Source organism: Branchiostoma belcheri, unplaced genomic scaffold, assembly GCF_001625305.1.
Source record: "Branchiostoma belcheri isolate BF01 breed outbred unplaced genomic scaffold, Haploidv18h27 scaffold38, whole genome shotgun sequence".
NCBI classification, from domain to species: Eukaryota; Metazoa; Chordata; class Leptocardii; order Amphioxiformes; family Branchiostomatidae; genus Branchiostoma; species Branchiostoma belcheri.
Window position 1 is genome coordinate 1,535,465 of NW_017803998.1, and position 23,096 is coordinate 1,558,560.

A 23,096-nucleotide genomic window follows, 5' to 3' on the forward strand; every position below is an offset into this window, starting at 1 on the left:
TGCTGCTACTTTATCCTTATAATGCAGGGCTCAAAATACAGGGTGCAGATGCACCTTAGTGCAGGTGTTGTGCAGTGCAAAATTAGAGCTGTGCAGGTATTTGTGATGTCTACCTGCACCTAACCTGCACTGGGTATATGCAGGTTAGTGCAGGTAAAATTGGAGCTGTGCAGGTATTTGTGATGTCTACCTGCACCTAACCTGCACTGGTCCATGTACTGGGTGTTAGTGCAGGTAAAATTGGAGCTGTGCAGGTATTTGTGATGTCTACCTGCACTGGTCCATGTATCACATTATTTTGTAGGTTAACCTTATACAATGTAGATACATTGCACAATATACCTACACATGTAGGTGTATGTGGATTTTTATTTGCTGCATTGACTGTTACCAGCAATGAAGTATAAATCAAAGAAGCAATGGCAATTGTTTCAGTTTTTAGTATGATCCATACTTCCAAAAAAAAAGTGGTGCAGGTAAAATTTGTCTGGTGCAAGTATGCAGAAAAAGTATTTTGAGCCCAACAATAACTTTGCCGAGTTGGGGTTGACTTGGTATCTTACTTTGTGCCAACTTGGATTATCAAATGCCAGCGGCAATATGCTTCAAAGCAAAATTAATTTTCTGGGATGCGTTTGATATTGCGACCCTGTTGCTCCATGTCATCTATGATTATGGAATGCCAGAAGTAATTTTTCTCAAAGTACTATCATAAGTAATGCCTTTCGGTCTATATTTTCCTTTAATTTGCACATTCGAATTTGAGACAACCATACATTGCGACCATGCAGCTTGAAAAACACTAATTTTTACTGTGTGCCAACAATGATTACGGAATGTCGTTGATAATTTGTGTCAAAACATCATCTTTAGTACTTGTCTTTTCCTTTAATTTGTGCCTCTACTCAGAAAAAAATATAGCTTTCAAAATATCAAATTTGAATGTGTCAATTTGAATGTGTCAATTTGAATGTAAGGCCACACCAATCTAATTTCTTGGTTAACGGATTTGCCCGCTTCATTTTTTTCTGATTTGACAAAAAAAAAAAATTCAGAATCAACTGCAAAATGCTCATATTTTGCCCTGAACAGTTGAAAACAGTCCTTTTCTTCCTAGTTGTTACAGTTATTCCATCTTTCAATGCAGTGGTATCATTAAATTAAAGTTCAAAATTCTTTTGTAACAGTTTAAATTTTGAACCAGCCTGGTGTGTTGACTTCATGGCTCATATCGTACCATTTTGGGCCATAATAGGATGCCTAGGGCTGTTTTTATTTTTATTTTTTCACCCGCCTGCTCCATTATTTTTCTAGAAAAAATCCGTTAATCAAGAAATTAAATTGGTGTGGCCTAATCATGAAATGCCAGAGGTACAATGTACATGTAACATGCTTCAAAGCATTATCTTAAGTCCTGCCTTTTGATCTAACACATCCTTTAATTTGTGCACTTGCATGTGACACAACTAGACACTGCCAATATTTTGCTTTAGGCCACACCAAGTAAATTTTATGGATGACGTCCACACGCGCATTGATTTTGGCCTGTTCCTAGAAAAAAACCAAGAAGTTCCGCTTCCTGTAACTATGACCAAAGAGTCACGACAGTGCCGCAAATCGTCAGATTGACATGGAACCCGTAATGCAGAAAGCCTGTGCCTGGTTAAAAAAATGAAAAAAAAATGGAAAAAACAAACAAAATGGCACTGAAAAAAATCCTGTCAATAGTTCCAAAACAGTACCGTTTTTGGAACTATTAACAGACAGGACGGTCCTGTCAGCAGTGCAATATTTCTTATCTAGGCATCTTGTTTTTTAGGGCCCTTCTTGTTTTTTTTTTGCCCTCTCGCATTAGATTTAGGGTCTCCAAAGGACGTCATCCATAAAATTTACTTGGTGTGGCCTTATGACTTTATGCCAACTTTGATTATGGAATGTCATTGGTAATTTGCTTCAAAGCATTATCTTTTAGTCCTGTCTTTAAAATATGAATTTTCCTATAATTTGCTCAATTTTCTGGCTTGGGGCTGACACTACCACAAAATATGTCACTTGGAGAACACCTCTTTAATTTTGTCTTGTGCCAACTACGATAATCATAATGGAATGTAGGTAATATTCTTCAATGCACTATCTTACGCACTCTCTTCCAACTTAGATTTCTCTTTCATTTGATTATGATTATGGAATGCCATGGGTAATATTCTTCAAAGCACAATGATCTTATGAACTGTCAGTTACATGTACTGCCTTCAATCAAAATTTCCACACCTAAATGTGACACAACATTCTGACAAAATGTAGCTTACAAAACATCTCTACAGACACAATTTGTGTCAACTGTAATTATGGAATGTCAGTGGCAATATGCTTCAAAGCGTTATTAGTGTTGTCAGGGACTGTTTTTTAATAGAAATTTTCATCAATTTCCGCACCTGAATGTTACACAGCCAGAGCTATTCTCAGAAAAATATAGCTTGCAAAACATCTCGTGAGATATTCTGAGTCAACTGTAATTATGGAATATGCTTCAAAACACCATATTGATGGTGACTGTCCTTCTATCAAAATTTTCGTCAATTTCCGCACCTAAAGGTCATACAGCCAGACCCATTCTCAGAAAACATGTAGCTCACAAAATATCTCTTCTAACAAATCTTGTGTCAACTGTAATTATGGAATGTCAGAGCCTATATGCCTCAAAGTGTCAATGCAAGTACTGATGGTGACTGTCCTTCAATCAAAACTTCCTTTAATTTCTGCAACTGAACATCACGCAGCCTGACCCCTTCACAGAAAAAATGTAGCTCTCAAAACATCTCTTTAATAGACACATTTTATTTCAACGTCAGTGGAAATATGCTTCAAAGCGTTATCTGAAGTGTTAACAGCGACTGTCAAAATTTCTGTTAATTTCCCACCTGAAGGTCACACATCCTGACCCCTCCTCGGGCGCGACCCACAGGAACTCCACGCGCTGTTTCAGTCCGCTGCGTTTGTGCGTGACGGCAGTCGGACAGCCAGCTGTCATCTTCGTCTCTTCTTGATCAACCAGCTGGAACGAAAAACGCCTACAGTTAGGCTCGGTGAAGTCAATAAACTGTTTTCTCTCTGCTAGAACATCAAAGTCATCTTTGTAATCTCTTGACCAGCTAACAGGAACAAAAAAATGCCTACGGTTAGGTTTGTTGAAGTCTACAAACTGTTTTATCTCCACTAGAACATCAAGGTCATCTTTGTACTTCTTGACCAACTAACTGGAACTGACAATGCCTATGGCTATAGGCTTGGTAAAATCTATAATTTGTTGTCTGTCTACTAGAAAAGGAAAGTCTGTCTACTACAAGGTCATCTACACACATCAAGGTCAACTACAACATCATCTTTGTATTCTCTTGATTAGCTAACAAATGAAAAACGCCTACAGTTAGGCTTTGTGAAGTCTATTACTGTTTCCTGTCTTACAGAACATAAAAAAGCCAGTAAACTACAAGGTCATCTTAATTTTGTATACTATAACTGATCACCTACAATGTAACTGGAACAGGCAATGCCAACGGTTTGGCTTTGTGACATCTACTTTATTTTCCTCCAAGATTTTTTTCTAGGAAAAAAGTCTTTGAATGAGGGTAGTATGAAGTTGTGTAGGGTATAGAATTTCATGACATAAGTGAGAAGCAGCCTTCTGTAATGTCAAAATTTGAAATTATCAGTGAAAATTGGGCATTTTAACAAAACAGAGTAATATAACAATATCTCTCCTTGGTGCTGAAGTTACTGCTGTTAAGCACTTAACTTCCATTCACTTAAAATCATAATACATCCACGTCAATTCAGAAATAGCCTTAAATTCACAGCTTTATGAATGGTTTGAACATGATTGAAATGATCAATTGCTGCTGTTGTAGCATTCTTGACACACAAATGTAATAAAAGGGTTTATAATTTTTGCATATTTACCAGTATTACTTAACTTACTCTTCTATTCTGCAAGAGAAAATAAAGAGACCTATATTTCACTTTGCTTTCCATTTACACATTTGCTGATATATAACACTAATAACATACATAATTTGTTTGAAAACTGCAACAGTTGGCCTTTTGAGACAGACTGGACAGGGAATACTGTAAAAACAGGAACTTTTGAAGGGTTTTTATTTGAATTCGTGATGACCTCTCAATGCAAATACATAATGCTGCAAAGTGTACAACAGAATTGTTTCCACAAATCAAAACACTGACAGAAAAAAACCTTCTTCCGCCTGCTGCAAAATACAAAAATGTATGATGACAAAAAATTAATTCATTTTCAGTACATACATGTCTTATACTAGAATATAATTGTACAACAGAATTGTTTCCACAAATCAAAAAACTGACAGAAAAAAATCTTCTTTTCCCTCCCACAGCAAAATACAAAAAAGTATGATGGCAGCAATTTTATGCATTTTCAGTACATAGTTTTACATAATTATCGTATACGTTTGTACTAAAATATAATCGCTTTACCTGGAAAGTTCCAAGTGGTTTGGTCTCATCTTCTTGAGCTGTGGACACCAGCATAAACCCACGGAACTGCACTGGGCTAGTGCTGGTGATCAACACTGGAAAATACACAATAACGTGGGTTAGTTATGTCATCATAATTAACCCACAGAACTGCACTGGGCTAGTGCTGGTGATCAACACTGGAAAATACACAATAATGTGGGTTAGTTATGTCATAATAATTAACCCACGGAACTGCACTGGGCTAGTGCTGGTGATCAACACTGGAAAATACACAATAACGTGGGTTAGTTATGTCATCATAATGACCCACAGAACTGCACTGGGCTAGTGCTGGTGATCAACACTGGAAAATAGACAATAACGTGGGTTAGTTTTACCATTAAAATGACCCATGGGACAGTACCAAAGTAGTGCTGGTGGTCAACACAGGAAACTACACATGATGCCTATTTTCATTTTAGTTGCTATTTTACATGAGAAAACCTTTATAGATTCACATATATAGGCAAGCGACTTAAATACATGCTAATATTTTTTTTTGATATGCGGTATTCCAACCCATGTGGTAACTAGCAGTATCTCACAGGATTTTATTTGGTTATTGCATGGGTCTTTGGCCATTGGGAGATCCAACAGACAGGTACCTTACTACAGAATATACAGTATAGTATTCTATTAATGTACATTACTAGACGTAAGTGCATTCTACATACAATACAGCTGCTCTACATTGTATATTGCAATTTCAAACTCTACAAAAAATGGGGAAGCTTATAACATCCCTCTTAGAAATAGTTAACGGGAAACTACTTTAAAAGTGCCCAGGCTATTATCTCTCCACAGCCATTGCCTGCAGCTGGATGAAAAAACACTTTTGGATCCGACACAGATGTGCCTGTAGCCCCACCTGTACCCCGCTGACTGATGGCCCCTCTAATCTAACTTACCCCGTTCCTGGCAAAACAAATTATACAGATGATTGCCTTGTACAGGTTGAAATCCCAACGGTAGGACAGAAGAACATGTAAAATCCTCCCTGGGACTCAAAATCCAATCTACCTGGACATCATTTAATGGAAATTTGATATTTACGATGGCAACTTCAATGCCATATTCTGCTGACATTGGACAAAAGCTTGCTACGGGGCAAAAAAGACATAAAAACTTTTGCAAGATATCGGATCGATTCAAAATGAAAATGCTTTATTGGCTGAAGGCATTTGCAATACTGTTGAGGATTATATTCAATATTGGAAATGATTTTTATTCTCCTTAAATAGAGAAGGTCTGCATATACAGGTATCTAAGAAAGACTTAACTTCTAGATGTTTTCAATGTAAACTGATTTTTATTTAAGCTTTATATTTCTATGCTTAACTAGTCTTTTGGATTATCAAAGTAACCATTGGAATTGTTGCTTTTGGAACTGTAGACCAAAATCTGTACCTTAGTATACTGAGAGAGAATGTAGTCAGATTCAAATAACAGGCAACTTATTAATTTATTAAAAGTAAAATTAAGTATTTAGTTTACGTAACTAAAGTTAAATTAAGTACAATGTATTTAGTTTACGTATTAAATCTTACCTACTAAGAACAGAAAAAATAAAGATACTGTAGAGTAAGTGCATGTAAAACTTGTGTGGTGCAGGTAATTTTGAATGTTGCCTGTCCCAGTGAATATATGCAGAAAAAAGTATTTCGAGTCCTCCTACACAAATGTTGCCCACCATATATAATAAAATTAAGCACTGTCCCGCTACTGAAGACTTAATTTCGTACGTAACGTCCGTGAAATCCACGTTCTACGGTGTCTGTACGCCAAGTGTCTGTATGCAGAAAAAAGTATTTCGAGTCCTCCTACACAAATGTTGCCCACCATATATAATAAAATTAAGCACTGTCCCGCTACTGAAGACTTAATTTCGTACGTAACGTCCGTGAAATCCACGTTCTACGGTGTCTGTACGCCAAGTGTCTGTATGCAGAAAAAAGTATTTCGAGTCCTCCTACACAAATGTTGCCCACCATATATAATAAAATTAAGCACTGTCCCGCTACTGAAGACTTAATTTCGTATGTAACGTCCGTGAAATCCACGTTCTACGGTGTCTGTACGCCAAGTCATCAGTCAGGACGCTAAACATTGTCTCCCGCCCCGCGGGGGTTATAATAAGCAGCATGTTACCCAGAGATAGGCTAATCACGGTTGTATTTCTCTGATGTTTCCGAATGCGATGAAGCGCGTGTATTCTTTTCCCTTCCCAGCGGGCATTCTTCTGATGCATATGGAATGAAAAACGTGACGCTGGGTTTGTACGTCAAAAGGAAAAAAGTTCAGGGACCCCAGAATTTTGCAAGACATATCTGTACTATTTGATCCTGTACCATATCCGAATTCCCTTAGGCGTTAGCATTAGAAAACTGCTTGTTGTAGTTAACAAGTGCAAGGTGTTGGAATGCATGGCTCCAAGATCTAGCAGACAGACAGCTATGGGCTATGTTCATGTTTTTTTTATTTATTTCTGGTGTTGTACATGTATGTCAACAGTCTCAAATCTTAAAGAAACCACAAATAATCTTAAAAATCAAATCAAAATCTGTGATATGTTCACCTTTCTCTGACTTTCATATGTCATAAGTATATGGCATTTATATCATTTACCACAAAGAAATTATGGCATGTTTGCATAATCAATATGCAAATTAGGCCCTTATTTTGCATATTTGTATCATTATACAAACTGCCCTAAATTATATATACGAGCGATCGCCATGATGTCATGGTAGGCAAAAACTGGGTAACGGTTGGTTGATTTGCCCACCGATAGTTTGCATATGTCTTCAAATAATTTGCATGTATATGATGTAAACAAAAACAGCGATCGCTCGTATAGTATTAGTAGCTACAGAATTGTCAGAATGGAGAATTTCAAACATACACACCACAAAAACTTCCTTTCCCTCCTATCATGCACAAAATAAAACCCTGGAAATTTAAGTAAACGAATTTACAGTATTTTAGGTCATTAGTATGTTACCCTAACGATGTTTCAACCTGACGTCTCTTGCAGGATTGGAAGGCCGACAAGGCTTAATTTATAGCTACCAGGTGTCGTTTCATTATGAGGGTTAATTAGACCAATCTGTAAAGTACAGACCTCCTGATGAGAAACCGCTCAACTGGAAGAAGTCATCAACACGCTCGCTCCCTAACGAGGGAACGAGATACCTCGCAGATAATCGATTAGCTGTTACGCTGACGTTTTGAGTGGAGGGTCTGACTGAAATTGGGGCAAGAAGTTTGTGGGACAAAGGGGTAAAAAATGGATACAAGTACTGAGTAAAGAGACTCTTTTTACACAACCAAGTCTTTTATTCAGCCGCCGTTTCAGTGACCGTCTGTCACCTTCCTCAGGCCGAATAAAAGACTTGGTTGTGTAAAAAGAGTCTCTTTAAAATCAGTGTCTTACCAACCTGATGAAACTATTCACGGATGGATACAAGTACATGTACGTGATACATGTAGGAATTATTCCATCTCGATAGGATGCCTACTACAAACGTGATAAATCCATCCATTTTTAGACAAAGGGGTGAAAAATTACTTCTAATTTATTGCCCCTTGGTATGCAGAGGTATTTTATGGGTGCATTTATCTCTGGGTCAGTGTTTATGGTTGTCTGTCAGAGATGGTTGCAGGGACAGTGGGTGGGTATTTGGTTACAGTTGATTGACAGGGAGGTAAAGCTTCAAGGTGACCCAGCATGCACTGGGTGGGAGTAATTGGGCGGTATGTGTATGTGGAGGAATTCAGGAAGTGATAGACTATCGGAGTCTGAGGCCCCTTTGAGAGTTTCAACACTTTGTTAATGAGTAATTTACCAAACTGTTCATCACTGGTTAACAAAGCTTTTTTGCACACAACAAAAGAGTTAGTACTGAATTTGACAGACTAGCCCGGGTGCCGTCCTCCGTAGTTTCTGACAGCTCCCAATGGAGTGAGCTCATTCAAAATCCAAACGAATAATCAGACTCAAGCTGTCATGGATGTCAGCAAGTCCAGACTCTAGGAATGTGGTAGCCAGCGACATTAGGGAGCCTGCAGAAAGAATGGAGGATGGCACCCATGCTAGAGACAGACCACAAGAAACAATCATAGCAGCTGACCAATGCTTTAGATTCAGAATGTTAAGTCCTTTATCCCTCTAAGTAAGACCATGATAAGTTGTGGTGCATCATCAGACACATCTATGCCACTGGGATTGCCCTACATCCCATTTAGGTCAATGCTTGGTCGCAGAAAGCTTCTTCATGGCATTAGTCCATTTACGATAATCCCCCTATACAAGACAATCCCTCTATTACTCTTTCTAATGGGCTAATTGGTTGACTGCAGGCTACATAGAAAGGATATTACCCGACATGTGCAATGAAAGGGTGCTATCAAAGCAGATGGACTACTTTGGACAGTAGGCTAAGTAGAAAAACCAGCAGAGGTGGAAAATGGCCTTGATTTGCTGGGCATAATACTACAGGAACAAAGAAGGGATTAGGGACATCAATTTGATTTGCTGGCTCTTGAATTTTTGCAGGAAAGCAAAGTGGTTCGTGGCAAAAAGAAAAAATCCTACGTAAAAAAAATATTGCATAACAAATTTGACAGGTTTTTGTTTTAGCCTTTCCTGAATGAGTCCTGCAAAATTCAGCTATCTTGTGATAGAAAAGTTTGCTGTGAAACCATTTCAATGGTAGTTTCTGTCATGGCCTCAATAATAATCCTACGTTAAAAAAATTATTGCATGTAACAAATTTGACAGGTTTTTGTTTTAGCCTTTCCTGAATGAGTCCTGCAAAATTGAGCTATCTTGTGACAGAAAAGTTTACTGTAAAACCACTTCAATGGTAGTTTCTGTCATCACCAGGCCTCAATAATAATCCTATATTAAAAAAATTATTGCATGTAACAAATTTGACAGGTTTTTCTTTTAGCCTTTCCTAAATGAGTCCTGCAAAATTCAGCTATCTTGTGATAGAAAAGTTTGCTGTGAAACCATTTCAATCGTAGTTTCTGTCATGGCCTCAATAATAATCCTACGTTAAAAGATTATTTCATGTAACAAATTTGACAGGTTTTTGTTTTAGCCTTTCCTGAATGAGTCCTGCAAATTTCAGCTATCTTGTGACAGAAAAGTTTGCTGTAAAACCATTTCAATGGTAGTTTCTGTCATGGCCTCAATAAAAATCTTGCGTAAAATAAATATGGTACAACGAGTTTGACTGGTATGCAGCCCGGCTTCGTGACAACATTACAGCCGACGGGAGCAACCAGATGGAAATATTGGGGTGACGCCAGGAAGCCGTGGGGTTGCCCCAAGCACTTCCCTATCACAGATTGGTTGTAAAAATGACCATAAATCACGACTACGGGTCGGCGAAACCTGACCGTATGTCATAATCGTTTCTGGAGAATTTCTATGAAGCATGTCTGATATACCGGCTAGGGGGGTTGATCATATTACTTCCATAAATGAAATGAAAAGATCTGACATTTTGGGCGGTAGTTCAACTGAACATGATGTCAATTTAAAATAGAAGCATAATCTTCATATTTTTAGAAAGACATACTATTAGTTTATGTCAGAAGTAACCTCTATTAATACTTATGGGCTGGGTCATTACATATATCTGCCATTTTAAAAAGCTGCATGTTAGAGACATCTGTAGTGCAGCACCCTCTAGGCATGCATACTTAGAGTGTATTATACACAGGGTGTATTATTACTGGGGGATGTTGTATTATAGATCTGTTTACTGTAATATAATACAGTAGTAATTAAAAGACAATGAGATAAACCCTACATGTATGTCATGTAAACAACAAGAAATCAGAGATTTTAGACTTTCTGGAAATACATGTAATATGCTATCCTCAGCTTCCTGAATGGCCACTTCAAATAACAAATTCCTGCTGCTTCCTACCTACCTCCTGAAACTTAAGGCCTTATGTTATTTTGCCAGTCAATCTTCCCCTACCCATGTGCTGTCAACCTACTTTTTGTCCAGACAAAATCTTACAAATTCACAGCTCAGCCACCCGAATCCAACTAGAGAAAAGTTCTTAGAATATAAATGAAATCATTATGCTATGGTCTTAAAGCTTTTACTTTGCAAGATATACTGCTAGAAATTGTCTTTTAATCAGCTAGACCCTGCCAGTAAACAGGCCTGTCTCCATCACAGTTTATAGACACACAGTTAAGACTGCTATAAAAGTTATATTTCCCTTTTATATACCCTGCATTTTGAACAACTGCCAAAAAAGTTAAGTCTACTGACAGTAAAATTTGTTAACAAAGCGATAGATCTTACAGTTACTACATATAAGCTGCAGACAGAAATTCTCACTTGTAAACTTTGATATGGAAGTCTTAACACACTCATAGTAATACTAATAACTTAATCAATATGTGAAGGCAGGGGCAATGTTTTAACATTCAACCTGCTAGGGTTGACATTGGCACAAAATTTGTAGTGGTTATAGGTATGGTTGTTGGTCGGCAGCAGGAAGAAGGTTATTATTAATAAATACTGCCATAGACAATAACAGTTGACCTTTTTACAACATGATTAGCAAGGATCTTAGGTGGTAAACGATTGGTCAGCTCATGCCAAAGATGCTGCTACGATTTCTTGAAAAGCTTTAAAATTTGACTTATTTTTTTTCATGGATCTTTGGGACAATACACTAGCTATAGCTTAAGTTTGCAGGCACTTAAAATTGCTGGGTGTCACATAAATTTTGTATATCACAATGTCATGCTTTCTTAGTGCACAACTTCAAGTGAATCCAGTCCATCCCCAATACCACAAGTGAACTTTCCCCAACTGCTGTCCAGTCCTTCCCCTGCTACCACAAATGAATCTCCCTCCATTGCCTGGCCTGATTGAACCTGATGTCTTGGTTATTCCTACTGAGGCGCTCAAATCCCTGCCAATTACCCGCTTCGAGAGGCTAATCCTGTTGGCAAAGTCAATTTTAACTTGGACACTTTTCAGCAGCAAAAGTTACTTTCTCAGAGCCTCCGTGAATACAGATGCTGCTAATTCCTGACGATGGCCTTGTTAGCAATCCTTTAGGCCACAGCAAGTAATTTTTATGGATGACATCATCAGCGTGTGCATTAATTTTCGCCTGATTTTGAAAAAAAAAACAAGAAGAAATTTTGTTGTCTTCTGACAGTGGTCAACATGCCAAAAATGGGCAACGGTATCTGTTGCCATGCCGGAAGGTGGACGGCAGAGAAGAGACAAGAAAAGGCTCTGATTTACTGTTTTGTTTCTTACTTTTGATGCAGTGATATGGGATGCTGGCTGTGTATATGTGATGTTCCTACTGAATCAAAACCATTTGTACCTTGATTGAGTCAAAATTTTTAAATGTAGGAACCTTGTTTTTTTTCGCCCGCTCACATTAGATTTGGAGTCTGTGGAGGATGTCATCCATAAAATTTACTTGCTGTGGCCTTACCAGATATTGCAAAATGGCAATTGAGGTAAAACTCATCAACCCCTTCTGAGTTTCAAAGTTGCAAGCAAAAATAGCCCCTGCAATTCCATAAAAACTGCTGGAGGGCAGACGTACACCAATTCTTTACGTGGCCAAGAGCTACATGTATTTGCCACCCAAAAATTATGACCCTGGCATGTTCAAAACATATTGCAGCCAATAGTAATGATTCTTAAGATAGTCTTATTGTATTGATCGCATTGTCATTGTTGCCATACATTGTACCATGTTCAACTGTCAAACAATAAAGATCATTCAGTGTTTTCAGATATCAAAACTAGAAGTTGTGCTGAGTACTAAGGAAAGCTGCCAGCAGGGAGTCCAATTTAATTCAAATTATTTGGATAGGTTATCAAGATCTAGGCCAAAACTACCTACCAAATTTGTGACATTCATTATCTTAATCCATGGATTCTTGAGATATTGTGCTAAACCACATCCAAACATACATCCAAACATCCAACACAATGCTACCAAAAATATCACCTACTGACAATGTATTGAACATCATCAGATCAATATAACACTACCCCATACAAAGACAGAGATATTCCATATGTTACTATCATGCCCTGTCAACATTTCCACTTATGTAGGCCAATTTGTACACAATTCCATGACAAAACGAGAAAACGTAATTAATTCCTGACACAATTTATTACTACATTGTATTAATAGAGTTAGATTAGTATAATTAGTGTCTCTCTTTTGTTATACATTGTTTATGAAGCAGACCAGATTCCTATTACAGTTAGTAGAACTGTTAGATATTCTCAACACCACCATATGTGTATGTTAACATCACAAACTATGTATGTATCGTTTTGCCATACGTTGTACCCGCTACATCTGTTGCGCAATAAAGTTCTTCTTCATCTGAATATTTTAACTGTGCACACCTCAGGGATCACTGATGATACATTCAGTAGATCTGTTTAAAGTTACTGTAAATTAATAAACAATTTTCTGTATATGTGGAGGTTTTAGAGTACCCAAAGGAATTGAGATTTGATGTCTAAAATAACCATGATGTCGAAAAACACTTAAAATTTTACTTGATGTAAGTCTCTCTATTCTGCATACACTGACAGTTGGACTGTTTATTGACTATTCTAACAGTCAAGGGAGACAGTAGCCTTCTTGTGGGCAATAAAAATTGATGACATTTTTACTGCTTACATTTTACTGCCCATAAATCGATGTTGTGGTGTAACTACAGCTGCTAACAACATTAGGGATCAGAAGGCTTTCTTACTGTTGCTTCAACCATTGCATATTGACAGAAATTTTATATGGAATTTAACCTTTAGCACACTAGTACTGAAGTAACAAATTCTCTATTATGTACATGTATGCCTGGGAGTAAAAAAAAAGTCTACAAGTACATGTACAAGTAAAAGTTACATCTTTGAGCCTACATGTTTGAGCCTATATGTATATACTCGAACATTTCTTTCTGTAAATTGCAGATGGATGTTTCAAGTCCTGACTTGTTTTCTCTTTCTGCATCAGTGAACTCATCACTAACTGAAGATACTTAAAAAACAGAAAATGTCACAGTAGACCACACCAATTTAATTTGTTGGTTATCGGATTTTTTCAGGAAAAATATGAAGCGACAGGGCGAAAGAAAATAAAAATAAAAACAGGTCTAGGCATCCTATTATAGGCGTAAATGCTACAAAATGAGCCATGAAGTCAACTCAAAAGGCTGGGTTAAAATTTAAACATTGAATTTTGAACTTTTAATCAAACCACTGCAATGATAGATGGGAAAACTGTAACAAGTAGGAAGAAAAGAACTTTCCTCAACTGTTGGGGGCAAAATATGAGCATTTTTCAGTTGATTCTGAACCAGAATCATATATATATTTTTTTTTTTTTGCAAATCAGAAAAAAACGAAGAGGCGAATCCGAGAATCAACAAATTAAATTGGTGTGGCCGTATGGTACGACTCATTAGTATTGTTCCAACGTAATTACATGTACCATGTATTCTCAAAGGTACGGAAGAAACAAATTCCAAACCGGAGTTGTAATTGGGAATTTATTGGTGCCATGAATTTTTATAGTTTCGACTCATAAAAATCCCATTTTGTTACAAAATTGATGGCTGAGGCAGTCGATTTCAAGGATGGTCTCAATTAGAGCACGAGGAAGGGATTTTTACGGGACTATTTTTATATCGTCACGCCATCAAGTTTTACAACAGCCTTATCATGGCTTTAACCGAACAGCATTCGGCCAACTTTATGAGTTACTTAGCACACTACATGAAGATATACAGTCAATGTAGAGGTGGTATATGGATGGCTCTTCTTAGCATAATTCTCCATTAGCTTTGCCTTTGACTTTGATGTCTCTCTGGAAGTTCATAACAAGCCACCGGGGGACCCAAATCTAATTACTTTGAGGTCTCACTGAGACTTACCACGTTTCATGACAATCCACCTATTCTCGATTTGTACATTTGTACATACATGTAGTACACATACTAGTACACGTTACACATACACAATACATTGTACATGTGCATATATTATGGTATTCAGTCTTGTTATGCTTGAGTCTGCTTCAAATAGTTTCTACCAGACTGAAGCTAAGAAGTCTGAATTTGAGGTACAACATCCATGAAGTACTACATAACCACGCTCGAAAGAGGCCTTTAAAAAGATTTCTTGCATGAGCGTTTTCCTAGCTATCTAAATTTTTTTGAAAATGGTGTACAGTAACTATATAATTCACAGCTCCAGTTTGTAATTTTCCCTTCTTTAACTAGTTCTCTCAGACACAAATATCCCTAAAATACTAAACGACCGACTCATTTGCTAGTGGCCTTGATTACAGCCATAAAACATGTTTCCAGGCTTGTAAAATTTTCCCTGGCTGGCTAGCGTCTCTCTCTTCTGTCCATAAACTCTTGTTTGGTAATTCTAGCAACCCCATTCGGCTGCTAATGCGCTGGAATTGGTTTAATTTGTGGGAAACACCGGTCATTAGAGACAGTGAATGGCCATCAACTGGCGCGTAAGTCGTTACGCTGACCAAGCAATTAGGTGCGGTACGAGGTCCGATACGCCGTGACGGAGTACGGACATGGAATGAGCTGACAGCGTACTTTGTTCCCAAGACGGAGAGACCATTTCTGAGACAAAACACACTTTGAGGTTAATGGCAGAAGTGAATTAAGCTCTGTGGGTGATCCTATTATATGGTCTGTGTTGGCAGATGTTTTGTTGCTTTTGAATTGCTCTGAGAACAAATAGTTATTAATGTTGGCAAGATATAGAGCAAGACCTGCTAAGGACGATACAGTGACTGTACAAGCCTGAGACACTACATATGCTGAAAACAGACCTAGGTCTCAAGCACAGAGTAGGCTACATGTACAGTGTACGTAGGTTTTGTATTATAGTTGGTGGATATCCTAAAAAAAGACAATGCACCTAATTTTTAGGTCTAAGGTGCCCAAATGCATCTATCCCCAAAATGACTTTCAAGCCTTGTTTGATCCCTGATCACTCTGTCTTTTCAGCCATTTGCCATGCTATACGATGCTAAGTGTGAGACTATATGGACTGACTCACCCATATTGTGCAGTCACGGTACTCAGGATAAGATCCTAGCACTTAGAGGTCATATTAGAGGTCGTATCTAAATCTTACGTAATCCCAAGTCTGTCTCGCGGTTAAAATGTAAAATGTCAAACCACTTTTTAGATTAACTAGATTATGCAAATAAGCTTGACGCATACATGTGGGTTGTTGCAAATACTCACAGCAATTCTAAAACATTATAAGAGACTAGATCAAGACCATTCTACTTTACAGCTCTGAGCCATGGGGACTCTAAGAAACTGGATAAAACACAAGAATGTTAAGAATGGTCCATAATGTATCAACAAGAAAACATCTCACAAACAAGCAACGGTACTTTTTTATTTATTTTTTTTTATCTCTCTCCCAACTAAATTAGATAAGGCCACACCAATTTAATTTGTTGGTTCTCGGATTTTTTCAGGAAAAATATGAAGCGACAGGGCGAAAAAAATAAAAATAAAAACAGATCTAGGCATTCTATTATAGCCCCAAATGCTACGATAGGAGGTATGAAGTCAACACAAAAAGGCTGGTTCAAAATTTAAACAATGAATTTTTAACTTCTAATGATACCACTGAATTGAAAGATGGAATAACTGTAACGACTAGGAAGAAAAGGACTGTTTTCAACTGTTCAGGGCAAAATATGAGCATTTTGCAGTTGATTCTGTAATTTTTTTTTTTTTTGCAAATCAGGAAAAAATGAAGAGGCGAATCCGAGAACCAACAAATTAAATTGGTGTGGCCTAATTAAAAAAAGTAAATTCCTACCTACCAGAGCTAATGAATTGCTAAACTTTATTTTTTGGATTGTTTTAGCTGAAATCTATAAAGAAAAAAACTTTTTAGAAAAGCAGAAAAAAAGAAGAAAATCTGTACCTACCGACCCTGCTTTTACTCAGGACTGAATCCAGAAAGGCAACATTAATTTTCCTAGGCCTTAAAGGTTTAGACTCAATGCCATGGCTGTCTGCCAGTATGACTCAGTCAGCTGATAACCCATAGATGGACCATCGGGCAGGGCATGTTGGTGTCATGTGATCATGAATAGAAGGGACCATTTAACACCCAGAACAGGGCAAGTCTTTCAAGGTTAGATTGGCAACATTCCATAAGCGAAAAACTAAAAGTCAATCCAAAAATTTGAAACAAATCAGAGCTTTTGAAGCACTGTACAATGTAATAATTCTGAAACAAGCATACTTAAAAAACAACAAGGTCTATAGGAAAATTAATTTCAAATTTGTGTTTAATTTCAAGTTTGTCCTGAAAAAAAGAGGGTTGGTTGGTACATTTTGTATTAAGAGATCCACTTCATTAAAAAAATTAAGGTGCACAGCTCCAAGTTTAGGTGCACAAATGTGCATATGCACCCACTGTTTCAACCCCTGAAGACATAACCTCCAAGTCAGCAGTTTTGAGAAGAAAAAATTGTCCATCATAAAAGACAGATGATCTTCAATCAGGGGCAACTTTGAAACATCTTCACTGAAAGATCACTTCTTTCACAATCTAATCCACCAATGACAATCCCCCTCTCATAAATCCTTACCGTAGAACAAGTATAGATGTTTGTGGTCAGAACGACAATCACCATTGGTCATTCGTCAGGTTTAACCGCGCAGTAAAAGGTATAAAAATTTTACATGACAAATCATTGCCCCTTCCCAGGGTGCCGTGCAGGTATCCAAAATCAATGGCCTCCTTCTCATCCGCCATTTTTTCTTGTCAACGGATGATGGGAAAAGTTTTTATCACTGTCTTTGTAAATCCGAAGACTGGAAAACGAAATTACTGTGTAATTGAAGGCTTAATTGGAATCATTAATCCTGTGTGTGAGAGCTTATCCTGGCAGGGGGATTAACCCTCATAATCCGGGTTCAAGGAGAACACGGAACGTTAGGCAGTGATAACAAGACTACAGCAATTTGTATTAACATTATTAGGGTTAAAAAGAAGGGCATTCGTGTACAATCGTGTATTATACATACATGGGGAGGGGGGCAATTTGAACTTCAAGCTCTTATGTTATTTTGTATTCATAGGACATTTCTTGGCATAACATGGCCAAGTCATTAGACTGAAAGGCATGGGATTGAGAGGTAACAGGCTCGATTTCTGGCAAGATGTTGTGTAACATTGGTACCTGATTTTGGTTGGGGAGGTAAAAGGTGGTGGAAGGAGAAGGATGGGCTCTGCCTTCCAATAATGTGCCCTAGACACAGTGGATTAGGAAAAAGGCTAGGCTATGGGACTACCTTTTTTTCTTTTTATTACTTTATAGACATTTTAGGATTTTACAGATTTTTTTCTGGTCCATTTTGGGGGAAAATACTTTCATTGCTGAAAAAATACATGTAGGGTCGGTAGGTAGGGATTCTCTTTTTTTCTTTCTTTTCTTTCTTGTTAGATTTTGGCTGAAGTTATCAAACAAAAACAGTAACACATTGTGAAATTAAAATGCATCAGGACTAAAGCTGTCTCCTGGACCTGTCTTCCCATTATAATTAGCTTGTGGGGAAGAGTTTGATTTAATGTTTCACCTGATTTTCTCAATATGATTTAAAATCCTAACAACACCTTGAATTTCAGCACTATGGACAGGGCCCGTGTCTAAATTGAGCTTTCTCGAAATGAATCGGAAAAACACTGAAATAACGTTTCAGACGGTTTGAAATTCAGCTGATGTCAGATCGAATATTTCAATGCCTTGCCTGCGGTCGACAACTGAAAAAGCTAAGATCAGAGTTGTGTTTTTTTGTTAGTGCCGGACGGTAAACCGGAAACACAACAATTTTTTCCCTAGGCCTACATGTAAGTCCCAATGGGCTACAACAACCCAACTATCTTTTGTAGCCCATTCTGCATTCTGTAAAGCACATCTTGTTTGCTGTTCAGTGCTGCAAGTGATCTCAGTAAAACCCTCTAGCCCTGCACTGGCCAAGCGTGATGAAGCTTTGATTCTTTCACGTTGGACATTTGCCAGTTTCTTAAAAGTTTTTCCTTTCAAAGTTCCAAACTTTGTTCAAGCATCCTTAAAGCTAAGAAAAAGCAATCCAATGCCTACTTGAGCATGCATATTGGTGCTCGCAACTTCAAAGTGTAAGCTTGAATTGAAAAGCACGACTCTAAGATCAAGAAACCATCTTGTTACGAACATCCTGCTACAATCATTCAAACATGTCTCTCTGAAATTCAATACAGAATCTTCAAAATCCTTTTCGCTGATAACACTTTGTCTCTGAATACGTGTTCAGGAATTGGCGCTTTCATTTTGACTTGTAAAGTTTTCTGCCGCCGACAATCTTATCTTTACCCAGCACGTTGTCTCTGTTCCACGCGTATCACGCCTCGTGCTAAATTGATTAAACACGGCGGGATTGTCATCGCGAGGAACTCTTCAAAACCAATCAGAGCTGGTTTTACAGGTGTTTTGGAATGAGTCGGCTGCATTACAAGCAGTTTAAGGAAATAGATTAGAGACGAGACAGGGGAAGGAACTGACTGCGCTGTAATGGGAACGTCATCAGCCATCTTGGACCAAGGCAAGATGACCTTCAGGAAGGTCAAACTGTTGTGGAGTTAGAGTTAACCCTTAGACAACAGTGTTTAACCTTTTTCCTGCAGCTGAGGCTTTTACAATTTGTACTGATTACAGGAACAGGCAGCAATAAAAAGGTTAACAATAGCTGACATGTTTATAAACACAGAGAAGTTCAAGAGTGTATCACATTAATCTGCTAATAACTACTGGTAATAAATTTACATAGTTACAGTTCAATTTATAATGATATGGTCAAAAATGCCAACAGCACTCAGGGGACCAAGAAAATCTGGTCTACATGTATGTAGACATGTAGTCACAATAGACAGGATTCTTCATGCTTGTGTCAACTTCAGACAATTTTCTAGTAACTTACACATCAGAGACTTCAGACTTCTGGGAAGCATTTTTGTTTTTTTTCTGGCTGTCAAGTTCATCCCATTTCCTGCAGCTGTGTCTGACCACCTGTTATTCTGCCTGTCAATCTTTCCCCATGTGCTTTCAACCTATTCTACACATTCCATTCAAGGGTTAGGTGTAATAAGTCATTTTGTGTTATGTAGCCAGCTGCCACCTTGCTGGGTGCCTGCAAAGCTGGTGTGTTATGGTTATACTGGCTATACAGATACAGGTACAGACAAGCCCACCAACAACCCCACACAAAACAATATTTCCGTACCCTAAAAAAATTACAGAATGGTTTGGTTGGATTGCAAACATCAGGTTAAAAAAAAAACTACCAAGCAAACCCTGGCTCTTTTCACGGTTGATGCCCCACCATTACCGATCCCATTCCACATTTTCCAGTACCATCCAATCTGGCTCTAATCTTCTTTCATTTCCATCCACCATCTAAATCTGATTTCAAGGGTTTTTGAACACCTGCCGAGTCATCTGAAATGTCTGTTGCAATGTATGACACACTCAGAGCAAATGGTAGCCGTTTGATTACTAGAAAGTTTAGATAGATTAGATTTGTTCAGAGCATAGCAGGGTAGACATTATGTATATATCAACTTGTACATGTAATGTTCTATCAGTAATTTCTGCTAGTCATTCTTAAAATCAATCAGGAGATGTTTTTTCAGATCATAGAAGAGAAAAAATGTAATTTTCTACTGGTAATTCTGTTGCCATTCTTGAAATTAATCTGCAAAAAATATAGCAACCTCGCACATTTCTGTTATGATGAAAGTTGAGGCAAGAGTTCAATTATCATCATTAGAATTCTGACTTATTGTAATCATATACAGACTTATCAAATTAATGAACATTATCAGAAGGTTCTTAACCTTTACCCTACTAAAGTGACAGTTTTGTAGCAAATTTGCATATATTAGGGGGTTAGGCAGCAGAGAAGAGGTTAAAAGCTACAAACCAGAATTCATTATAAAATGCCAATTTATAGGACCTTGTTTTTACCATCCACAAAAAAATGGTAAATGTACATGTGATCTTCAGAAAAGCTTTAGAATTAATTGGGTATGTAAACTATTCTGACACACCTTCACAAAGTGCTACAGCCTTCAATTTTTAATTTCTGCTAAATTTGTACAATGGAATCCCAGGGCTAGTAATTGTGAATAGGAGCACTAGTGCACCCAACCGAAAAAACTAGGTGCACAAAAAAGTTTTTGGGTGCACCATTGAAAGAAAACCTAATTACAGATCTTACTGCTCCTCTTCTGAGCTTGAATGTGAAATGGGAGCTAACGTTATCTTTAAAATCTTACAAATCAAGTGCTAACAACAAAGATTTTATTATTTTTTCTGATACTTAGATGCCAGGAATATCCTGTATACTATCATACATTCTATATTACAGTTATGTACAAAAATACCTAAAAAATCATTTGAGTGCACCAGTGCATCCACAGAAAAATTGGGTGCACAGCTCCAAATTTGGGTGCACTTTTAAAGGTGCACATGCACCCAGTATTTCGAGCCCTGAATCCATATTAAAAAGCAAGTGGCATACATCTATCACTCAAAATTGTGCTGACACAACTTTGCACAGTGCTACACCCTTGAATTTCAAAATTACTGGTAAGTTTCTAAAATGGAATCCAGATTAGAAAGCCAGTGGCATACACCGATCACTCAAACTCAACTCACACAATTTCTCACCACAGTGGCACAGCCTTGAATTTCAAAATTACTGGGAAATTTCTACAATGGGATGCAGATTGGAAAGCCGCGTGACATACGTCTATGCCATGTGCTTTTATACTTATAGCGTGAGCCCACGTTTGATTAAATGTGCGGCGTGTTAAATGGCGTTCGCCGAGGTTTATACGTACCTGTTGATTGTACCCGACCAGATGTTCAGCGAGCGTTGTTGTAAATCATCGGAGAAAGGAAGAAAGTCGTCAGCGTACAATGAAATCGTACGATGAAATCCAGAGAAAAGGGTCCAGCCGAGCATGAAAAAAAATAGAGAAAAGAGAAAAAATGATTAAGTATGAGTTTCAGTGAATACTTTCATCAGGTTGGTATTGAGTCACTGAATAAAAAGACGCAACCAAGATTTTAGAGTTTTATTCAGCCGATGTTTCGGTGTAAATATTTTTTTCATTTAGGAATGCATCTATAAGCAGCAACTCCTGTGTTGTGCAATGTGAACCAGTCAGAATTGCCCTGAAACGTCAGCTGAATAAAACACTTGATTGCATTAAAAAGTTTGAGGTTTCTAAGTTAAAGAGGCAACAGAAATGATTTCAGATATTTGACATCTGCTTCAATGTAAATACATGTACATTTGCTTAGTTATTTTGAAAGAATGTACACACTACGTACATGCACCAAATTTTACAAACTAGCATGAATTTTGTAGCTCAGTGTCTAAAAGACAAATAACACATATATACATGTAGTTTAAATTACTAAGTCTTTAAACTGCATGGTATCAGCCATAAAAATATTTCACTTTGTAACTGCTAGCTAAACATGCTTTACTGTACATTGTAGTTTTACGATAGCAAATGGCATAGTGACTGCATAGGCTCATTTAAACTTTATGTTCCAGGGTCTATATACTCTAACAGCCTATTTTGAAGGACCATCTTTTCACAATGCTTTCCATCTAGCAGTATAGATTGCTTTGCCCAGTTACAATCATACTTATAGTGATTGTTTCTCCTTAGCGGTAATAAAATAGGTTCAATGTCCCTTTTTATGGGCATTTTGGCATCATTTTGTTTCCATTTGTCTAACAACAAAGACTTTTGCTTAGAACAATTATGGTGATATTGGGGGAAATACCAAATGATGGAATAGATAAAAAGTAAATAGATAGTAGATGATGGTAACAGAATGATACTGTAAATATGACGTTAAATGGGTCTATAGGTATTATAGTATCAACATCATTCAGGAGGGAATAGCGTTTTATGTACTGTCATTGTATTTTTCAAAATGGTTTGCAGTAACAGTGCTACAGTACATACAAATGTACATTGATTGCATTACCGATTAGCAATACAATGTGAACAATTTTACAGTTTAAAATGTTCCAAATTGTATAAAATTAATATTGTGTCTTGTACATTTATTTTGGTGGCACATGCTATTTTCAGTATTTCTTGGTTTAAATACTAGATTGGTAAGTTAACATTGTTTTCCAATTCTGAATTGTCTTTTTATTTCAATATTATAAAATTATTATATAATTCCCAATTATACCAATGAAATTTTTCTGGTTCTCCTTTTACATTCAATGTTGAAAATACATTGTTTGAAACATTATGAAGCTAGCCTAGTATAATTATAGGAAGTATCCAGGGTCTACAATAAAATGTATGTTTCTCTTATTTTACCAAGCCTAATACATCAGTAGGTTTCCTACAAAATTCTGAGACCCAAGAAATTAAATT

At 37.3% G+C, this 23,096-nt stretch overlaps 1 protein-coding gene across 2 annotated transcripts in view; it reads right to left on the bottom strand.

Annotated features, from left to right (window-relative positions):
* Positions 1 to 23,096, bottom strand: part of LOC109476505 (spondin-1-like) — a 77,213-nt gene that overhangs the window by 17,815 nt on the left and 36,302 nt on the right. For both annotated transcript variants that reach the window (XM_019777473.1, XM_019777472.1), the window contains exons 3-4: positions 4,510 to 4,604; positions 2,922 to 3,055 (exon numbers count right to left, since the gene is read on the bottom strand). In XM_019777473.1, the coding sequence (XP_019633032.1) occupies positions 2,922 to 3,055; positions 4,510 to 4,604 (229 nt within the window). The remainder of the gene's footprint in view (positions 1 to 2,921; positions 3,056 to 4,509; positions 4,605 to 23,096) is intronic.